General features: G+C 37.2%; 1 protein-coding gene across 11 annotated transcripts; it reads left to right on the top strand.

Annotated features, from left to right (window-relative positions):
* The first annotated feature begins 544 nt into the window (after positions 1–544).
* On the top strand, positions 545–22,335 carry mlc1 (modulator of VRAC current 1). Of its 11 annotated transcripts, none has more exons than XR_013817207.1 (13): positions 564–724; positions 9,116–9,360; positions 9,453–9,542; positions 9,625–9,678; positions 11,719–11,820; positions 12,087–12,188; positions 13,639–13,707; positions 13,797–13,913; positions 14,000–14,056; positions 14,212–14,334; positions 20,198–20,350; positions 20,631–21,869; positions 21,930–22,182. XR_013817207.1 is itself a non-coding variant. In XM_079825560.1 (12 exons), exons 1-12 carry the CDS (start codon positions 889–891, stop codon positions 20,709–20,711), a joined length of 1,221 nt encoding a protein of 406 aa, XP_079681686.1. In that variant the 5' UTR covers positions 545–888; the 3' UTR covers positions 20,712–22,335. The 11 variants fall into 11 exon arrangements, 6 of the variants coding, with proteins under 6 accessions (XP_079681686.1, XP_079681691.1, XP_079681687.1 ...); XR_013817208.1 differs by lacking the exon at positions 564–724 and adding an exon at positions 824–916; XR_013817209.1 differs by lacking the exon at positions 564–724 and adding an exon at positions 861–916 and having other exon boundaries at positions 9,090–9,360.
* The last annotated feature ends 526 nt before the right edge of the window (positions 22,336–22,861 follow it).

Raw genomic sequence — 22,861 nt, 5'->3', positions numbered from 1 at the left:
TAGGAGGAGCTCTAAGACAATTCCCATCTTACAAGCTGTAATTACGAGCCATACAAGGACATTAATACTTTTTACAAGTTGCAATCACGTAATTGCTGTAATTACGACATGCCGTGAACGCACCTTAATGCTTTCAAAGCTAGCTTGCTATTGCTAGCCTCTCCAAAATGACCTACCCTACCTTTAAAGGACCACTAGGTATTTATGGTGTGTGAGCTTTCCCATCAGGCCACTATAGAGAATTTTTTACTTATGATTTAGGTAAAAATAAAAAGAAACATTTAAGTTTCTCTTTGCTACAGCTCACAAACTTTACACTCTCTCTTGCACCATAAACCCCTTAAATGACTTTTGAAAGCTGAGTTACAGTGAATCAATAATGCTTCTGCAGGGATTTCAGTGGTTTGCCATGCCTCTGGTGTGTGTGTGTGTGTGTGTGTGTTTGTGTCCACAAGAGCGTGTGATCTTGTTGTTGAGCATATTCAGAGGGCAGTGAAGTGTGGTGGCCAGCCATTGGAAGGGGGCTGTTTAAAAGGTATCCATGGATACTGCCTTTCAAGGACACTTTTGAACAGTCGCATTGCTACAAATACAGCCGTGAGAATTTTTACACAGAAGGTCACTCTTTTCTTATTTATCAGTTTTATACCTAAAAATCAAAATAGGGTACACAGTTATATTTATGATTCTCAAAAGAAATGGATTAGATTCAATCACTTCAAAGGTATGTGTGATGAAATACTGTTTATGAGCCCACTGGTTATAGTCTTCTGAAGCTCAATGGGACGTCCCAATCCTCTGGTCTGTTTTGTGGCACGAGTGGGAGGAGCCAAAAGAGAAGTGCAGGACTAGACAGCTTTGAACTTGTTATGTACAAGAACTGTATGCATGTCTTGTTTTCTGCCATATACTACAGGTCAGTTTGCGATCATTACAATTGTTTAATGTTTTTTTTTAAATAGGTCTCTTGTGCTCTTAAGGCTCCATTTATTTTGATCAAACATACATTAAAAACTGTAATATTGTAAAATATTATTACAATCTAAAATAACTGTTTTCTATTTTAATATATTTAAACATGAATTTATTCCATTGATGGCAACGATGCATTTTCAGCAGCGATTACTTTACTTTTGTCTTTATGACCCCTACAGAAATCATTCTAATATGCTGATTTGTTGCTTTAGAAACATTTATTATTATCAATGTTTAAAACGGTTACGCTGCTTCATATTTTTGTGGAAACCCTGATACACTACCATCCAAATGTTTGGGGGATGTAAGAAAAAGAAAATAGTACTTCAGCAAGGGTACACTGTAAACCCCAATGCTCAAAATAATTAATTGGTTTGAGTAGAGCCAACTCAAATTAGAGTATTTAGAACTTTTTTTTTGAGTTCTCAAAACTGACACCTTTTAAGTAATCTGGATTGTTTCATTGTTTTGAGTTTTGTGAACTTGTTTCTTTTAATTTAGACTAACTTAAATTTAACAGAAGCTGGCCTGGGATTTCTATTTCCCAGCATGCTTTGTCATGACACTCAAACAGTAAATGCCAAAATCAAGTGTTATATTATGTTTTTTTTGTGCAAGATTAATGTTAAGTGGGAGATTTAGTATAGTGTTTAATGTTTTGTTATGCTAGTTTAGAAGAGTTTCTGTTATGTTGTTACCATCATGGTGACGAGTGGAGCATGATTTAAGTTTGAGAACAGATATATGTTAAATGTTTTATATTGCTGTACTCATTTAGCAAGTGCTATGCTATGCTAATGCTACCAAAGCATCGTGTAACCAATTAGAAAGGTGGCATTTATTGAATTAGCTAGTTAAAGTCAAGTTTCCACTACTAAAAATTTGAGATGACATGATATTTTTAAGTTAAATGTATGAATTAGCTTACTCAAATATTTCAAGTACAGACCAAATAAAAATCTGCAAGTTCTGCTTACTTAAACTCAGAGGTGTCAAGTAACGAAGTACAAATACTTCGTTACCTTACTTAAGTAGAAATTTTGGGTATCTATACTTTACTGGAGTAATTATTTTTCAGCCTACTTTTTACTTCTACTCCTTACATTTTCAAGCAATTATCCGTACTTTCTACTCCTTACATTTTAATAATAGCCTCGTTACTCCTATTCCATTTCGCATGTTTTCATTCCGACTTGTCGTCAAAAAAAAAAAAAACTATCCAGATAAATCGTGCCATCCGGATAGAGTGAATTTGATTGTGGTTGGATGAGAAGGATAAACACAAACCATTCCGACACCCTATTGGTTGTACGCGCTCAATCACGCCTGCACAAATCACACACCATGTTACCAGATAGGGCGGGTTCTCGCCGACGAGCACGCACTTTCAGCCAATCAGCGATCAGCAGGCAGACGTGCTCATTCATGACTTTAGACGGGTTTTTAGCGCGATGACTCGTAGCTGTATATTCCAGTGATCGCTATTATAAAGACTCTTTATAAATATAACCCTGACTCCTGTCCATCGTCATATACACACTTAGGACATCTGCAACTAGCAACCCCTACAGCTGCTGAAAGAGATTTAAATCAACGATTAATCCATTTTGACTGTGCTAAGTGCATGTGCCATGTACTTCACGAAAGACATGCTGTAGTTTTGTCAAAGCAAAGTGTAACACAAAGGTAAGCGCATTGTTGTTATTTTTTGTTGGCGGAATATTGTACAGTATCAATGAATTACGCATTTTGGCAGTGGTGTGTGCATTAACGTGTGAAATGCGGAAATTGCTTTTTCCAATCTCTATATTGGGCACTTTTTGCACATAAATTGGCTTCTTACTGTTGACAATGAAAATGATGCATGTGTTTTTCTGAGGGATTTCCGTTTTGACAGTTTCTACCTGGACATATAGTCATATTTGATCCGTTTTACTGGGAAATAGATTTTTTTTTTATCATCAATGTTATGTTTTAAGGAGATAAAATGGTAACTTACCTATCAACCTTGATTGGTATGGCAATAAAATAATATCTCATTATTTTGGCAGTTAAAGTAATAACCCCCCCCCCCCCATTACATTACTTTTACTTTTATGCTTTAAGTAGTTTTGAAACCAGTACTTTTACACTTTTACTTGATAAAAAGCTTGAGTTGATACTTCAACTTCTACAGAAGTCTTTTTAAACCCTAGTATCTATACTTCTACCTGAGTAATGAATGCAAATACTTTTGACACCTCTGCTTAAACTTTAAGTTTCTTAACTTAAAAAATTTGGGGCAATTGATTGCCTCAATGTATTTTTTTAGTTTTGCCAACTTATTCAGGTTTACGGTGAAAATTGATCAGCAGTGGCATTAGAGACATTTATAATGTTTCAAAAGATTTCTATTTGAACTTTCTATTTATCAAAGAATCCTAAAAAACAATGCATCACAGTTTTCACAAAAATACACAACTGTTTTGATTGGTAGTTTACATGTACTCATACGCATGAGAAAAAGAAAAGAAAGGGTGCCTGTTTGTGTGTGTACATAGGAAAACTCGTTCTTGGTTGTGTGCATTCTTTCTCTGTGTGTATGGCAGCGAGGGGGTGTTGATTTATGTGTGAGTTCTCTCATTGAGTTGAACAGAGCAGTAAGAGGCTCTGGCCTCAGCAGCCCCTGATCTGAGCCCCATCTCTCCGCTCCATTTGCATTCACTGGCTAAAACTGGCTGGCAGGGCAACACTCTCAACTTTCTGTTCCAGGCTTTGAAGCATTCCAAAAGTTTTTTATTGACTTGGAGTGGAGGGGACAGAGAGAGAGAGAGAGAGAGTGAAGAGAGGAGAATAACAAGAGGAAGAAGACAAAGATAAAGTACAACTAAACCTTAGACTTCCTCAGGAACAGGAGAACAGGTGGGCTAAGCAGAAATAAACGGTGTCTTGAAGCTGGAGGCAGGTGAGTGGGAAGCAGAGATTAAGATAAAGAGGGTTGAAGAGATAAGATGAATGAACGGAGGGAAGAAAGTGAGGCTCAGAATGAAGTTGTGGAGCAGAGGTTGAGGGAGGGTTGGTGTGTTTTCAACATTTTTATGAATCATTGCCTTCATGCATTATCCTTACACTGTATCCTCTTTATTGCTCTGTGTTCCTGTGGCTGTTTACGTAATACCGTGAAAGTGCTTTATATTCATTGTGCGTGTGGGCTTTCAAGAGGGAGCTGTGTGATTGCATTTTATTTCTTTATTGTTGACCAAAATAGGTCATTTTGCAACGGATGGAGATATTGGTAGTTATTAGTAAAATGTAGCATTCAGAGCTCATATTATAGGTCTCGTATGATTTTATCAGTGGTGTTTTTAGTGTGCGTTTTTGTTCTTGGAGCTCCTTCAAGGCCCTGCTGTCTCAAAATTTTCAAAAGCAGGTCACGTAGAGTATAACTCAGTGGTTGCGGTTATGTATCTATAAAGCCAGAATTTTATGGTCCATATGTTTTCTCAACTTCGTCAAATTTTATGTAAATTTATTTAATGAAACAAGATGCTAAAAGTAAATCTGCTCAGTCTGACACTTTTCAAATCTGGGAGAATGTTAACCATGTGTGATTGTCATTAGTGGTTTAGTTTTTTGTTGTTGTTGTTGTTAAAAATGACTTGAGATATTGAAAATCAGACCAATATCGTTTTGCAGATAATTATTTATTATTTGTTATGGCATGACATGACATTATAATGATGCCTATTTATTTCTTTATCCATGCATAGATCCATCCATTCATTCATTCATTCATTCAGTTTTGATTTAAACCTGGCTATGGTAATGGGGTTTTCATGTATTTCAATGGTTTTGATTTGTTAAATTGTACATACTATCTACTATAAATATATTATAAACTAAAATAGGGAAAAATATACTATTTTGTCTAAATAAAATGCTAACTAAAATAAATTGTTTTAATTGCCACATACACACACACACACACACACATATATATATGGTGCATCTCAATAAATTAGAATGTCGTGGAAAAGTCAATTTATTTCAGTAATTCAACTTAAAAGGGAAAACTAATATATTATATAGACTCCATCAATGCAAAGTGAGATATTTCAAGCCTTTATTTGTTATAATTTTGATGATTATGGCTTACAGCTTATGCAAACCCCAAATTCTAAATCTCAGAAAATTAGAATATTGTGAAAAGGTTCAGTATTGTAGGCGCAAAGTGTCACACTCTTCAGCTAATTAATCCAAAACATCTGCAAAGGGTTCCTTTAAATTGTCTCTCAGTCTGGTTTAGTAGAATTCACAATCATGGGGGAGACTGCTGACCTGACAGTTGTGCAGAAAACCATCATTGACACCTTCCACAAGGAGGGAAAGCCTCAAAAGGTAATTGCAAAAGAAGTTGGATGTTCTCAAAGGGCTGTATCAAAGCACATGAATAGAAAGTTAAGTGGAAGGGAAAAGTGTGGAAGAAAAAGGTGCACAAGCAGCAGGGATGACCGCAGCCTGGAGAGGATTGGCAGGAAAAGGCCATCCAAATGTGTGGGGGAGCTTCACAAGGAGTGGACTGAGGCTGGAGTTACTGCATCAAGAGCCACCACACACAGACGGATGGGCTTCAAATGTCGTCAGAAGCGTCTTTCCTGGGCTAAAGAAATAAAGAACTGGTCTGTTCAGTGGTCCAGTCCTCTCTTCTGATGAGAGCAAATTTGGCATCTCATTTGGAAACCAAGGTCCCAGAGTCTGGTGGAAGAATGGAGAGGCACACAGTCCAAGATGCTTGAAGTCCAATGTGACGTCTCCACAGTCTGTGTTGGTTTGGGGAGCCATGTCACCGGCTGGTGTTGGTCCACTGTGCTTTATTAAGTCCAGAGTCAACGCAGCCGTCTACCATGACATTTTAGAGCACTTCATGTTTCCTTCAGCAGACAAGCTTCATGGAGATGCTGACTTCATTTTCCAGCAGGACTTGGCACCTGCCGACACTGCCGAAAGTACCAAAACCTGGTTCAATGACCATGGGATTACTGTGCTTGATTGGCCAGCAAACTCGCCTGACCTGAACCCCATAGAGAATCTATGGTTCATTGCCAAGAGAAAGCTGAGAAACATGAGACTGAACAATGCAGAAGAGCTGAAGGCCGCTATTGAAGCATCCTGGTCTTCCATAACACCTCAGCAGTGCCACAGGCTGATAGCATCCATGCCACGTCGCACTGAGGCAGTAATTCATGTAAAAGGGGCCCAAACCAAGTATCGAGTACATATGCATGATTATACTTTTCAGAGGGCCGACATTTCTGTATTTGAAATCCTTTTTTTTTTATTGATTTCATGTAATATTCTAATTTTCTGAGATTTTGAATTTGGGGTTTTCATATGCTGTAAGCCATAATCATCAAATTACAACAAATAAAGGCTTGCAATATCTCACTTTGCATGTAAGTCTATATAATATATTAGTTTCACCTTTTAAGTTGAATTACTGAAATAAATGTACTTTTCCACGACATTCTAATTTATTGAGATGCACCTGTATAGCCTATATAAAAGAATACATTCAGCAGTGTTATAGATCTTACACTTCTTAAAGATTAATTTTAGATGAGTGTTAGATGATGGCAAAGGTGAAAGCGGAGGAAATGAGCGTGAACAATTAGTTACTAATCTTTATTTAACCAGGATATAATGAATTGAATAAATAAACCTCAATTAATTTTATCCTTATTTTCCTTATTTTTTTCTTATTTTCAGTATTATTATTAGTATAATTTAATGTCTTCCACTCATTCCATTACTGGTCTGGTAACCACTTATTTTGTAAGGTTATGCTATATTGTAAATGCTCCTTCAAATCAAATCAAATCACTTTATTGTCACACAGCCATGTACACAAGTGCAACAGCAGGTGAAATTCTTGGTGCAGTTCCGAGCAACATAGTAGTCACGACATGACATGTACAACATTTAGAGCAGCATCAGATTACACTGATGCGCCCACAATTACTCACAGCACAGTAAACTCTACAATAAACAATAAATAATTTACACAATGTGAGTGTGGTTCTCACAGCTTTAACTAATATACACATACTTACAATATACATATACTTTAAACAATATACTTTAAACAATATACTTTAAACAATATACACACTAAAACATACATTAAACAATATACATTACGCTATAATAATAATAATAATAGTATACAATGTACAGTATACATTATTATTCACAGTAGAGATCCAATGTGCAATAGGTGCTATATGATAAATAATAAATTATATAAATGTGTATATAATGTGTGTGTATCGACAGTGGGTTGTGCTGAGTGATATTCTGTCCAGTGTGTGTTATGATCCTGATGGATCAAGAGTTCAGGAGTCTAATTGCTTGTGGGAAGAAGCTGTTCTGGAGTCGGCTGGTGCGTGTTCTGATGCTGCGGTACCGTCTGCCTGATGGCAGCAGTGAGAGCAGCCCATGGCTCGGGTGGCTAGAGTCTCTGATGATCCTCTGAGCTCTCTTCACACACCGCCTGGCGTAAATGTCCTGGAGGGAGGGAAGCTCACCTCCGATGATGCAGCTGGCCGTGCGCACTACCCTTTGCAGGGCTTTGCGGCTGCGGGCGGTACTGTTGCCGTACCAGGTGGTGATGCAGCCAGTCAGCAGGCTCTCTGTAGTGCTGGTGTAGAACCGTGTGAGGATGTGGCGGTTCATTCCAAACCTCCTCAGCCGTCGCAGGAAGAAAAGGCGCTGATGAGCCTTCTTCACAACGGCCTCGGTGTGGACGGACCATGAGAGTTCCTCTGTGATGTGGACACCGAGGAACTTGAAGCTGCTGACTCTCTCCACCGGTGCTCCATCGATGGTGATGGGGCGGTGTTCTCTCTCATTCCTCCTGAAGTCGACCACCAGCTCCTTGGTCTTGCTGACGTTGAGGGAGAGGTTGTGCTCCTGACACCACCGTGTCAGAGTGTGCACCTCCTCTCTGTAGGCCGTTTCATCATTGTCAGTGATGAGACCTACCACCGTCGTATCGTCAGCAAACTTGATGATGGTGTTGGAGCTGTGGGTTGCCACACAGTCATGTGTGTACAAGGAGTACAGGAGTGGGCTGAGAACACAGCCCTGAGGGGCTCCAGTGTTGAGAGTCAGTGGTGAGGAGATGTTACTGCCCATTCTGACCTTTGTTGGACAAGAACTTCAATGGACAATCATTCTCGGGAAGATCTGGATTTAAAGGGACAACTGGGATGGTTGGGTTGGTGGGGTATCTTTCATATTGGTTAATATTTGTATTATGCAGCCATAATATTTTTTTTGTATGCATGTGATCAACATTGTGCTGTTGAAAATGCTACATGTTCAAGAAAAAAAATCCAATAAAAATTAATTGAGATAAAAACCTTTTTTACAAGAGTGAGCTGACCAAGAAGGCAGCTAAAGATATAAGAACAATTAACATATTCTGAAAAATAAAAATAAATAAATCCAACTAATGAAAACAGAATACATTATAATAAGCCAAGTATCACAGAAGCAATTTCCGACATGGCTATACTCATTATTTTTTCATTATCATTTTTATAATTGTTCCTGTAAGTTGTTCCATGTTGCAGCATTAAAATTAAAACCTTTTTTCCCTCGCTCAGACCTAACATGAGAAACAATGAGTTGGATATGTTTGAACATTGTTACTGAAATGATGGATGGCAAATTAGGCAACAAACCACATTAATACCCATTATTATTAATTATCCAATATCAGCCAATATTTTTACATTTGGCAAATGCGTATTCAAAACGACTTGCATTGCATTCAAGATATACTGAACTCTGATATACAGAGTTCAAATAAATCCATGACCTTGAATGCAACCCAATATATATTCATGTTTAACACTACATGTTTAATGCTTCAAACATGTAGGTTTGTGATTGGTTGGCCTTCAGATAGACTTAGAAAAGTAAAAAGTCTCATGTGTTGAATGCCATTTAAAGGCAATAGGGATGAGGTAAATTTAAGCGTAAGGACCACATGACAATCTCAATAGTATGTAAGCCATATGCTTTACCTCCTTCTGTAAATGTTTGCACACTGCATTTTTTCTCTCCTATAGGTGATTTATATGCATTGGTTCTCTAGGGGTCATGGATATCAGGATGCAACGAGACGAGGCATCAGCCCAGGAAGTGTTCAGCTACGCCCAGATGTCCACCCTGGAGCGAAACAATGGGGTAGGGACTCTAAGTCGGCATCTGGAGCGGGAGAAGTTGGAAAGAGACAGCTACACGGTGGATGTCAGGGCCAGTGACCTGCAGCTGGAGCAGCCTGGGCCATTACATCCCTGCTTTAGCTACAGAATCTGGCTGTACAGCGTTGTTATAGGGGTAAGAGCTTTGGCTCAGCAGACTTTCACTCCTTTGGCTAAGAGACTTAACACACTCATTGTCTTAAATTCATCTGTATCTGACCCCCCCAGAGCAGCTTGCTGATAGCGGCAGCTTTCTCTCTCTATATGGGCAATGTGTTCCCAGCTGCAATGGACTACTTGCGTTGTACTGCTGGATCTGTGAGTGACTCTTCTTCATCCTCATGGATTAAGCCACTGGTCAATTTGACATTGATGTATATGTTTTGCTTCTGGCTTGTAGAGTATTCCAGCTGCAGTGGTGAGCTTTGCTATTGCCAAGAACAGACACGTCGCAGTAAGTGGATATTTTTTGTAAATAATACAGAAAAAAAATCAACTCTTGTCTTGTTCAATGATGGATAGAATCTAACAAAATCGGTGGTCCTACTAACTCAACTATTCAAATCAATGTAGATTATTCAGTAAAAAAAAGCTATTTTTTATGAGTAAAAGGTTATCTGTAGTATTGCACAGCTTTACAGTTGAATGAACACAAGTATTAAACACACTCAACTGAAATGTTCACTTTATTGGAATAATTGTTTTACATACAGTAATGTGAAAGTATCAGTTCAGCCAATAAAAACAGAAAAATAATTTAAAAAAGCTGTGGTTCTCAACCTTTTCAAAGGCCCTCTTATCTAAGCTGATCTGAACTTCTGTTACACATTTTAATTAAGATTATGTTAATATAACACAATTTAAACCATTTTCACACTTCATTTGATTAAATCCATACAAAGGAAACATTCCCCACACTCATTTAAGGGGTGGTTTTTCAACTATAAACATAAAACGTTGTATGCGTTTTGGCCATTCATTTACACGAAAACTGCATTTTGGGGGCCTAAAAACACTTAAATGGGTTTAAAGCTGCAAGTTTTTTGAAAACTATACCGTTCTTGGTAAAAACTACAAAAATGCGAATTTGTGAAAACGGAGACGTCACGAATTTGTGAAAACGGAGACCATCCATAATTTCAGTAAAAATGTTCAAACATTATCCAACTCATGAATATTAAAAGGATAGTTCACCCAAAAATGAAAATTAGCCCGTGATTTACTCACCCTCAAGTCATCCTAGGTGTATATGACATTCTTCTTTCAGACAAATATAATCGTAGTTATATTTAAAAAGTCCAGGCTAATCCAAGCATTATAATAGCAGTAATAGTTTCTCTGTTTTTGAAGTCCATAAAAAATGCACCTGTCCATCGAATAACGTGCTCCAAGCGACTCCGGGGTGTTAATAAAGGCCTTCTGAAGCGAATTGATGTAAGAAAAATATCAATTTTTAAAACTTTATAAAGTAAAGTTCCAGCCGATCGCCTTCTGTGGAAAAGTGTTGAAAGTGAAACTCAAGAGGCGTACTTGACGTCATGACAAGCGTACCTGGTCATGTTAGTCTTCAGAAGGCCTTTATTAACACCCCGGAGCCGTGTGGAGCACGTTATTTGACAGACAGATGCATTTTTTATGGACTTCAAAAACAGGGCAACTATTACTGCTATTATAATGCTTGGATTAGCCTGGACTTTTGTAATATAACTCCAATTTTATTCGTCTGAAAGAAGAATGTCATATACACCTAGGATGACTTGAGGGTGAGTAAATCATGGGCTAATTTTCATTTTTGGGTGACCTAACCCTTTAAATGTTCAGTCTACTACTGGCCTGTCATCATAATACATTGTTTTAAGTTGTTTTCACAGAATCTGTGTGAATGGGGATTGTTTTGACAATGGTGCCTTCTGTACACAAAAGAAATGCAAAGGAAAAACTTTTTTTAGTACATATTTGTTGTGTAAACGTACCCTAAATCACTGCATGGACACCTGCATGACATTTTATGCGTTTACAAAATAATAGCCTTTAGCCTTTCATTTGTCTTTAGTGTCATTGTCATTGCCTGAGTTCTCATTTGTTTCCATAGCCCCTAATTGTTCTTTTGATTACCTTCCTCTAAGCCCTCTGTTCCCTCAGTTCTCTATTGCGGTAAAGGTTATGCGGTTATGGTTTGTTTTGTTGTCTTTCTAGTTTATTTAAAGTAGGCCTCTCATTCTTTCATCAATCTGCGTCATGCATCTTCCTTGAGATTTAAACTTCACAGCAAGCCGTGACAAATACAAAACAACATTATAATATTTATTACATAAATTCTACAAAGCAATACACTATTTAGTCAAACACTGTTCATCAAGTTTTCGATTTATACGACTATAAATCATGGCGCATTCTGTATAATCACCCTAATTGAGTTTTGAGTTGGTTTGTTTTTGGCAGATAAATACTACTTTTTTACAAATACAGTGTTTAACCTATATTATGTTTACAGGTTTCAGACTTTCAAATGGTCTACGTGTCCTCCTTTGCTGTGACAACCACGTGTCTGGTGTGGTTCGGATGTAAACTCGCCATTAGTCCCTCAGCCATCAATGTGAGAACATCACAACTCTAATACCCCTAAAATGTTTGTCAGGTAACCTAAAATAATAGTGCTTCATGTGGTAATCTAAATTAAATGGTTTTGCTCAAGTCTAGTATATTTTATAATATGACAGTAGCAAAGCGAAAGTCATTTTAAAGGATTTGGTAGAAATAGGTCTTAAATAAACTGCATGTTTACACTTGTTACAGTTCTCTATGGTGTTCATGTAAAAATATATACAATTAAAACAGTTACTGCTATCTGTCATCCTAAAGATTAACTTTAACCTGCTCCTGCTTATTGTGCTGGAAGTGCTCACGGCTAGTACTGTTATCCTATCAGCTCGCTCAGCAGAGGACTGTTGCATTCACGGCAAGGTGTGTATAATGTGTTCCTGACCATTTATGTGTATCGACTAGGGGTGTAGCAATATATCGTGTCACAATATATCGCAATACTAAATTGCAACATTATATATCGTGGATAGTGACAATCTGTATTGTGTATAGTTCACCCAAAATGGAAATTACTGCGTGAGAAAAAGTTTACAGCGTTTTAGTGTCAGTACTACATTAAACTTCTATATATAATGTTAGATATAATGTATAATAATGCAATTGGGGAATATTTGTGGGTCCTGATAATGCCATGTCTTATATTACCAGTAAAAAGTGAGCTGCATTATTTTCAATATATCTAGTTAGTGACAGAGTGCAAGCATATTCGTCTAAAATAATTCTGTATTTTCAGAATCAGAATCAGTCATATTTTTATTCTGGTGTCACCACTGTCCTGTTCATTACCAGCACCAAGTCCAAGCCTATTCATTTCCACCTGCAATGTAATACACATTTAGCATTTTAATCAACAGTACATTTTTTTGTTAACCTTTTACCATATCTTGGAGTATCGCAATAATATTGTACCGTGAGTTCAGTATTGTGTAATGTATCAAATCGTGACATGAGGGTATAATTACACCCCATGTATTGATATTACAAAAAATGTAGCCTGTGTTTACGCAAATTGTGTAATCGATCGGAGAATAGATGGATAGATTTCATTTTGAATTGTGCATGCTTAATGGAAATTATGATATCTAAGATATCTTAGAGATCTTCATATTGTCTCATCTGGCTCTGCATGAGACACTGTAAAAAAATATATTTTTTAAAACTATAGGCAAACAGAAAAGCTACTGGTAATTGTCTGACAGAACATTATCCTTTACATTTATGGACCTTTTCCTTTAAACTATAAACATGACACAAAATCAATGCGTAATTCAAAATATGAAAGTGACATGTGAAGGCCAAGTATGGTAACCCATAGTCGGAATTTATCCTCTGCATTTAACCCATCCAAGTTAGTGCACACACATTAGGACTAGACAACACACAGAGCATTAGGCAGCCGTTTTGCTGTGGCACCCAGGGAGCGATTGGGGGTTAGGTGCCTTGCTCAAGGGCACCTCAGTCATTTCCTGACGCTATTGAGAATCAAACCCGTAACTTTTGGGTTACCAGTCTGACTCTCTAACCATTTGGCCATGACTTCATAAAATTCATTATAAAGTACTGGTATATGCGACTATAAAATACTGATATAACACCTGTGAGAATGCAATACATTACAGACTTTTGCAGTAAAAATTGCCTTAATGCAAAATAACTGCAAGATCCTATGCTAAATCCCAGCCATGCTATTATCACCATGTGATATATGTATGACTTACTGTATTTGTCTCTAGCTTATGTGATTTGCATTTTATATGTGCTCGTGTCTCTCTGCTCTTTTCCTCATTGCTATCATCCATCTTTCCTCCAGCCAGTGTCTGATGGCCCTGTGGTTGTGACCCCAGCTTCGTTCCCCACTCGTCTTCTCAAGGCTTGCGCCGTGAGTTGCCTACAAATGAGATCATATGTGTATCCACTGTATATCAGCACGAAGTACACTGTAGATCTGCTGCTCTTTCTCTGGTGCAGGTAATTGAGGTTATAGTGGGCATCTCCGCTGTATTCGGAGGAATTATTGCTCTCAATTTGGGTGCTCTCCTCCCAGAGCCATACCTTTCTGTCACTTTCTTCTGGATTCTGGTAGCTGTGAGTTCAGCTTATTATATCAAATATTAGTCCAATTCAGATTATAAATGATTCCGTTCGGTTCCTGATGGTTGGTTCCTCTGCAGTGTTTCCCCAGTGCCATTGCCAGCCATGTGGTGGCAGAATACCCCAGCAAGAGTCTGGTGAGTCACCATCAGGGTCTCTCCAGCAATAAAGCAATGCAATCGAGCGTCCCTAAAGGACATTCGCTATTCTCATTCATTTAGCTGTCTGTATGCTTTTCCTGTAGAGTGATTTTCTCTAAGGACGGTCTCTCTCCTTCTTTTCACTGCTGTAGGTGGAGATGCTGATTGCTATAAGTAGTGTGACATCACCACTGCTTTTCTCAGCTACTGGATTCTTGTCCAGCAGTGTGATTAATTTTATTGAGATATTTCTGCATGAAGTGACATTAGTCAAGGTGAGTCATTTCTGTGCACCAAACCAAATCAAATCAAATTAGTTCCATTATGCCAGATTTTGACCTTTTTGAGCCCTTAAAGGGATAGCTCACACAAAAATGAGAATTATTTACTCACCCTCATGCTGTGTTGATATTGTTAACTACAACTATTAAAGCGATAGTTCACCTAAAAATTAAAATTCTGTCATAAATAACTCACCCTCATGTCATTCCCAAACCGTAAGAACTTTCCTCCTTGGAACACAAATGAAGATATTTTGGATGAAATCTGAGAGCTCTCTGACCCCTCCATAGACAGCAATTTAATCGACACATTCAAGGTCCCGAAAGGTAGGTAAAACGTACAACATGAAAATAGTCCATGTGACTACAGTGGTTCAACCCTAATTTTATGAAGCGACGAGAATACTTTTTGTGCGCAAAAAACAAACAAAAATAACGACTTTATTCAATTTCTTCACGTCTGTGTCAGTCTCCAATGCAGTTTACGTTGGTCAGCTCCTGCGCCAGCATCACACACGTGTCGTGGTGCTCACGTTAAATGCATCGGCACATCATAAGCTGACGTGTTGGCGTAGTTCTAACATAACTTGGAAGCACTGCACTAAATTTACTACGTCAACAGCGTAGGAGACTGACACAGATGTGAAGAAATTGTTGAATAAAGCCGTTTTTTTTTCCTGCACAAAAATGTGATGTTTTTCTGCTTACCCCCAATGCATCCAAGATGTAGGTGTCTTTATTTCTTCAGTAGAACACAAATTAAGATTTTTAAACAGACTGCCGTCTGTCAGTTGTATAATGCATGTGATTGGGGTCCAATTCTATTAGAGTAAAAAAAACATGCACAGACAACTTCAAATTAAACCCTGCAGCTCGTGACGACACATTGATGTCTTAAGCCATGAAACGATCGGTTTCTGCGAGAAACCAAGCAGTATTTATGCTATTATTTCACCTCATATCAGACAAATGTCATCAGCTCTCCAGACCGCCATAACTTCCTGTGAATAAGGTCAAAATACCGGCGAGATCATAGAAATATATACGTAGATTCCTAATTCGACCGATCCGCACAGGCACTAATGAGGCATCTATGTATATATCTATGACCGCGCCGGTATTTTGACCTTATTCGCAGGAAGTTCTGGAGAGCTGATGACACTTGTCTGATATGAGGTGAAATAATAGCATAAATACAGTTCGGTTTCTCGCAGAAACCAATCGTTTCGTGTCTTAAGACATCAATGTGTCGTCCCGAGCCGCAGGGTTTAATTTGAAGTTGTCTGTGCATGTTTTTTTTACTCTAATAGAATTGGACCCCATTGACATGCATTATACGACTGACAGACAGCAACGGTTGGAGTTAAAAATCTTAATTTGTGTTCTACTGAAGAAACAAAGACACCTACATCTTGGATACCCTGGGGGTAAGCAGAAAAACGTCAAATTTTCGTTTTTGGGTGAACTATCCTTTTAAGGTTGAACCACTGTAGTCACATGGACGATTTTAACTATGTTTTTTCTACCTTTCTGGACCTTGAAAGTGTTAATTAAACGGCTGTCTATGGAGATTTCTCGGATTTCATCAAAAATATCTTCATTTGTGTTCTGAAGATGAACGAAGGTCTCACGGGTTTGGAACGACAGGAAGGTGAGTAATTAATGACAAAATTTTCATTTTTGGGTGAACTAACCCTTTAAAAAAAATTGTTTTTGGTAATTGAAATAAAATAAAATATAAATTTGAAAGCTTAAATGAAAATTAGAATATTTTCTTGGCAGCTAATTGAAATAAATGTTCACACTGAAGTACTAAAATTACTAAACCTAAAACTGAAATGAAAATTAATTAGAGAATTATAGAAAGAATTAATAGAAATGACAAAAGCACATAACAAAATGAATAAAACTAAAATTTTAAAATAAAAGATAATTTAAAATAATAATAAATACTATAATAGTATATAAATAATACTAAAATTACAGAATAATACAAAATAATTTGTTCTCCTAACAGAAGAAAACAAAATAATTTGTTCTCCTAACCCAGTAATATGATGTTATTTTTCTATGGAAAACCATACTTTTCCATATGACCGTTCATAGAAAAAAAAAACACACACAAAAAATGTGTGTAAACTTAGTCCATTCGGTGTACATTCATACTGACTTTTAAAGGTCCCATTCCGCATGATCCCATTGTTCAAACTTTAGTTAGTGTGTAATGTTGCTTGTTAGAGCATAAATAATACCTGTAAAATTATAAAGCTCAAAGTTCAATGCCAAGCGAGATATTTTATTTAACAGAAGTTCCCTTTCAAAGCCTACAGCGAACGGCTGGCTTGGACTACATCCTGGTACTTCCTTCTTTAATTACGTCAGTAGAGCAGTAGAACAGACTTACCTCCGCCCACAAAGAAACGCGAAAAAGGGGGCGCGGTCTTGTTGCTGTCCCACGTGGAGAAGCGGACGTGTCGCGTGGAGAAAAGGAACTGTTGCGTTGAGTGTGTTTATCGCCATGTCGTCGAGACGCTGTTATTTTCATCCAGGAGTCAAATCACCTTTGTTTGGCTTTCCCAGGGACGCTGTAGAGATTATTGAACGCATACATCTCTCCGTTAAGAGGCGTGACCTTTCCAACATGCGCTAAGCTGCTGTCGAATCACAACACAGGAACTGCTGGCACCTGCGCTAAAGCTGCGGTCGAATTACAACACGGTAAGCGCTTGCACAATCAGAACTCGTTACGTGTTTCTGAAGGAGGGACTTCATAGAAAGAGGAAATCACCAGCCGTTTTTAGGACAGTGAAAACAGCGGTACACAGATAAGTACATTGTATGAAAAATACTGTGTTTTTTTACACGCGAAACATGAACACATGTTATATTGCACACTGTAAACACAATCAAAGCTTCAAAAAAACACGAAGAACGGGACCTTTAAGTTGTTAAATATTGAAAATCTTGCTCCGTGCTGCAGTAGTCAAATCAGGTTGGATATCAATGACATCATCAAACGTCATTGTTTCTGACATGTTTCGTGACCAAACAGTATTTTAATTGAAAGCTTTTGTAGAAACTTTTTTTTTTGTTTGTTTTTTTATATTTCTGTTTAGCTTTTAGTTTTATTTTAGTAGCTCACTTCAGAATTCAAATTGCCTGATAATTTACTCACCCCCACGTCATCCAAGATGTTCATGTCTTTCTTTTTTGTTTTTGAGGAAAACATTCCAGGAATTTTCTCCATATAGTGGACTTCAATGGGGTACAAAAGGTTGAAGGACCAGTTCCAATGCAGCTTTAAATCGCTCTTCACGACCCCAGCTGAGAAATAATGGTCTTATCTAACAAAGTGATCAATCTTTTTCAAAAAAGAAAGAAATATACTTTTTAACCACAAATGTTTGTCTGCGATGTGCCACCTATTACGTAATCACGTTGGAAAGGTCACACGTGACGTAGGTGAAAGTACCAATCAAGTGTTTACAAAGCAAACAAGTGCTTACCCACCTTCAAAAAAATACCAAATTGTGGCTAATTCAGGAACAATATTGCTATGTAGTTTTTACATAACATAAAAAAATTCTCAGTTTATTGTATTTGATTTCATTGTATTTTTATCTCATTTTTAATAATGTTAATCTGTATTTTTATTTTTATTTTTAACTAAAAGCCCAACTAGGTGTTGTGAATTAGCTTTAGCTAAAAACACTATGATGCATACACCAGGGCTGAATCCGAAATCGCCCCCTAAACCCTCATTCACTATTCCCTGCGTCAGTCCACTAATACAGTTCACTTGAAGGAGTGAATGAAAATGAGTGAGTGAATTCGGACAGCCGTTGTGTGTACAGCGACTGTACACTCGTTATTGTCGTGCAATGTGGGATAGAATGAGTGCACTCAATAACATCCACTATGGTTTCGGACGCACTACAAATGGCTGTCCCCTCAAATAGTGCCCTAGGGGGCGATTTCGGATTCAGCCCAGATGACTGTTTAAGTTTATGTTTTTTTTAATCTAAAATAAAAAAAAAACTTTCTTCGCAAAAAATTGTAAAACATTGATGTTGGGGCAATTTTAAAGTTGGAGGAGAAAATGAGATGGAGTTTTTCGCCCTACCGCGGTACTTCCGCCTACGTCACGCGTGACCTTTCCAATGAGATTACTTAATACGTGGCGCAGCGCAAGACAAACATTTGTGGTTAAAAAGTATAGAATTTTTTTACAAAAATGATAATTTCCCTAGATAATAAGACCCTTATTCCTTGGCTGGGATCGTGTTGAGCCCTTTGAAGCTGCATTGAAACTGGAATTTGGACCTTCAACCCATTGTACCCCATTGAAGTCCACTATATGGAGAAAAATCCTGGAATGTTTATCGCAAAAACTAAAAAGAAAGACATGAACATCTTGGATGACATGGGGGTGAGTAAATTATCAGGATATTTTAGTTCTGAAGTGAACCACTCATCTTCATTTAGCTGCAAGGCAACATTTAAAGAGCACCTATCATGGCATTTAAAATGTTCCAAATATTGTTTTAGAAGTCCCCAACAACAGTTTTGCATGCATGCAATGACAAAAAAGACTTTAGTTTTCTTATAATATGCATTTATTTTTACCTGTTCTCAAATGATTCCTTTAGTGATTCACTTTTCAAAACCCCGCCTTTACGTGACGCTAATCTGCGGTGATTGGTCCGATGACCCAGTCAGTTGTGATTGGTATAGTCTGTGCAGATATTTTCGGAAACGGAACGCCCATCAAAGTCTTATAATGACAGTAATTTGTTAATATGTGTCAGGAGTTATGAATATGAAAACCGCGTCGGTACTGTTTGATTGTAATATGAGCCTCAGCTGATCTCATTCATAAAAAAACTCCTCTATTCTCCTCACGAAGACTCGCGACAAATCAACATCCCTCAGGGCTTTTAGTTCAAAAGTGTGCAGATGAGGAGACATATTGATAGATTCTCATATGTCTGTGTCAAATTTCTAAACAGAGGAGTATTTTTTATTCAATACTTCCTCAAAATGGGCAGAAACAGCCTAATCATGAGCGATTGAGTCTCTTATGTGTTGTTTTCAATTCATACTGGCAGCCGGAGGGCGCTCTGTGCACACGTAATCCATATATGGTACAGACAGACGAAGAAGATACCATGTGCCATAATAAAAGTCCATAATAAAAGCTTCCTGAGATCGCGAAACATACATTTGACGACTAATAATAAACACTCAATCGCGACGATGTATGGTTTGTCTTCAAGCCACTTAGTCTTCAAATGCTCATCCTTGGGCAGATGAAAAAAGTTTGCTTTTGAGTCGCACTTCAGAACACAGCGTCTCGTGGCCATGATGTTTTCTAGTTTTCACTGGCGTCTTGGAGCGCAATAAGTGGGCGTATCGTATTCAAATAACTTGACAAGTTGACGTCATCTAGTCAGAGAAAAAGCTTCGGTCTTCTAACGATTCTTAAAAATGACTCCGAGTCGACTCTTACTTTTGAAAGAAAATAACTATATATACGGTGCACTGTCATATTTCAAACTTTGCAGGATGTTTTTGTTCACTTAGATCTATGTTACACACTACATGAAAGGTAAATTTCAAAATTCCATGATAGGTGCTCTTTAAATTTATAATTGTTTTATTTCAGCTTACCGAAAAAACATTTTTAATAGTTTTAGTTAACAATAACAACATTGCTGAATCAGTTCAAGAAAGCTGACTTTTTTGGCTGGGTGAACTATCCCTTTAAAATATGAATTCAGATATATTTTCACCTTCACACCCACCTTGAAGGTTGTTTGAAGCGTGTTAAGTTTGTGAATGTATGTTGTGCATGCAGCAGACGTATGACATACTGCTGCTTGTTCTGATGGGACTGCTGCTGGTGCAGGCGGTGCTGACGTTAGCCACCGTGATAAAATGTGCTTCCTACAAGAGCCAGCTCCGCATGGGAGGTACTGAATGGGGCACGCTACACAAAAAGCACTGTGAGGTAAACACACAAACATAAACTCTATACAATGACTGACATTCAATTTAAGAGTACAGGAAATGTGTTTTACTGTGCGTGTACGTGACTAGACTGTGCATGATGATGTTAGCAAAGAGACATTAATGAAGGAAAACTGTACTGTACGGTGCCAAATGTAGCATGAAACACAATCACACTGGAATGGAAGAGTTGTTCCGCTCCTTTGATTCTATGATGTTGTGACGATCTCAAGGTGGTTGTTGGGCCATTTCTTTTCCACCATCTCATTGTTTTCTTACAGCAACAGACGTCAAATGGCACACTAAGGGATTTTGACAAAGAAAAGGCCTGGAAAGCAGTGGTGGTCCAAATGGCCCAGTGACCAAAGATACAGGAAAAACACAGAGAAGTAAAGTGAATATACAAATATGGAAGATGAGAATGTCGGTTGGAAGAGAAGCATCACTTTTTGGGGTATGAAACTTACTCTGTGTCCGAAATCGCGTACTATGTGAGTAGGTACTACATTTGAATTTGAACTTACTTTGCGACCGTTAAAAATCATGTTCCCTATAGTATGAATGTGTGTAGTATGAATGTAATCCGGACGTACTACATCCGCCATTTTGTCATTATCACATGACCTACCAGGTCAGTTGCGTCCCTTCACCTCCATTCATAAATCCTCTCTCGTGGCCTCATGGGATAGTAAAGTGTCCATCGTATGCGCTCTTCAGAATCACTGAATTTGTACATATTACTCTAGCCATACTGGTTTTCGTATACTATATAGTAAAGGGAAGTGTTCGATTTCAGACTCGGCTTTAGAGTTCTGTCATAACTGTCAGCTGATCTGTCATATTTATTAGTCATACACTACCGTTCAAAACTTTGGGGTTAAGATTTTAAAGATTTAATTTTTTTAAGGAAATCGATGCTTTTATTTAGCAAAGATGCATTAAATTGATCGAAAGTAACAGCAAAGGCTTCTACATTGTTATACATTATGTTCTTGTTCATCAAATAAATATTTAATATTAAGCAAAATTTGAACATTTATAATAATAAAACATTTTTCTCGAGCGCCAAATCAACATATTGTCATATTTTGTTATGATTTCTGAAGGATAATGTGGCAACAAGACTAGAGTAATGGCTGCTGAAAATTCAGCTTTGCTATCACAAAAATAAATGATATTTTAAAATGTATTCAAATTTAGTTATTTTAAATTGTAATAATATTTCACAATATTACAATTTTTTACTGTATTTTTAATCAAATAAATGCAGCGTTGGTGAGCATAAAAGCGTAAATTAATTAATGACCCCAGACTTTTAAAAAGTAGTGTATGTTTGTCAAAGATATTATTTAATAAGGAAAAGAACCAAGGCGTCAAAATGTGGTGTGGGTTTTGAAAGTCCATTGTAAAGATCATTAAACTTGTGTTTCACAATCATGGATATAGCCTACCATACCAGTTTGAAATTAAAATCATATGTGATGAGCGAATGACTGAACAAGTTTATATGCAAATAAATGGTGAACACTAGCCTGGTTAAAACCAGACCATTCTCAGTTGTCTGGGTTTTCCCAGGCTAGGTGAACACACCATGCATGTACAATCCACAGCACTTGTAATGCATTATTTAGAAATCCCATATGTTGGATGTGGAAAGAGTAGGGGACCTAATATATGATGCATTTAATAATTCTAACACACTTTAATGGACCATAGTGCTGTTCACTACCTTGCTGCGTGCAACCATTTTTACTTTGTTAGATTTTATTTTTGTATAAATATGTGCATCTTGTGATGTTATTGTAGATCAATAAAATTCTGATTGTTTATATGAAATGTGAATACTAATTATTCCAGATTCCAGTGACATAACGGCCCAGTATGTTTAGTCCAAGTGCATTCTGAGTCTTAAATAAATACAGCAAAATAGAGACGTCTGTACTAACACTGAACACGGTTGGACACAATTAAAGAATAGTTCACCCCAGAATGAAAATTCTTCATTTATTCACCCGCGTGTTGTTCTAAACCTGTATGACTTTCTTGTATGGTGTGTAAATTGTGACACAATTTCCATTTTTGGTTGAACTATCCCTTTAATTGAGTTATTTTAGTTATGTTTTAGTTTTTTTTTTACATTAAGTTAAGAAGTTATCATATGTGATTAACAAACACTACATAACAATACAGTACTTATGTAAATGTCTTGCTATAGTATATCAAAAGTATTTGCGAACACAAGTAGGCCTATGAGGTAAAATACCACAATAGCTGCTTTTTAAACAAATTTATTTTAGGCTACTTAATTGTCTTTATTTGTTTTACATAAAATGTTTTGCCTCATAAATATAAAAAAAATTAGGGTTACACTTTATTTTACGGTGTCATTGTTACAATGTAATTATAAGTACTGAGTAATATTAATTAACTACATACACTTACTATTATGGTATGGTTAGGGTTTTTACGCAGCAACATAGAAAATAAAACATGACAGCTGTAGATTATACAG

The sequence above is a fragment of the Gobio gobio genome (genome assembly GCF_949357685.1).
Source record: "Gobio gobio genome assembly, chromosome: 9".
Taxonomy (NCBI): Eukaryota; Metazoa; Chordata; class Actinopteri; order Cypriniformes; family Gobionidae; genus Gobio; species Gobio gobio.
The sequence above is the reverse complement of the archived record's forward strand: the minus strand, read 5'-3'. Positions and strand labels throughout refer to the sequence as shown.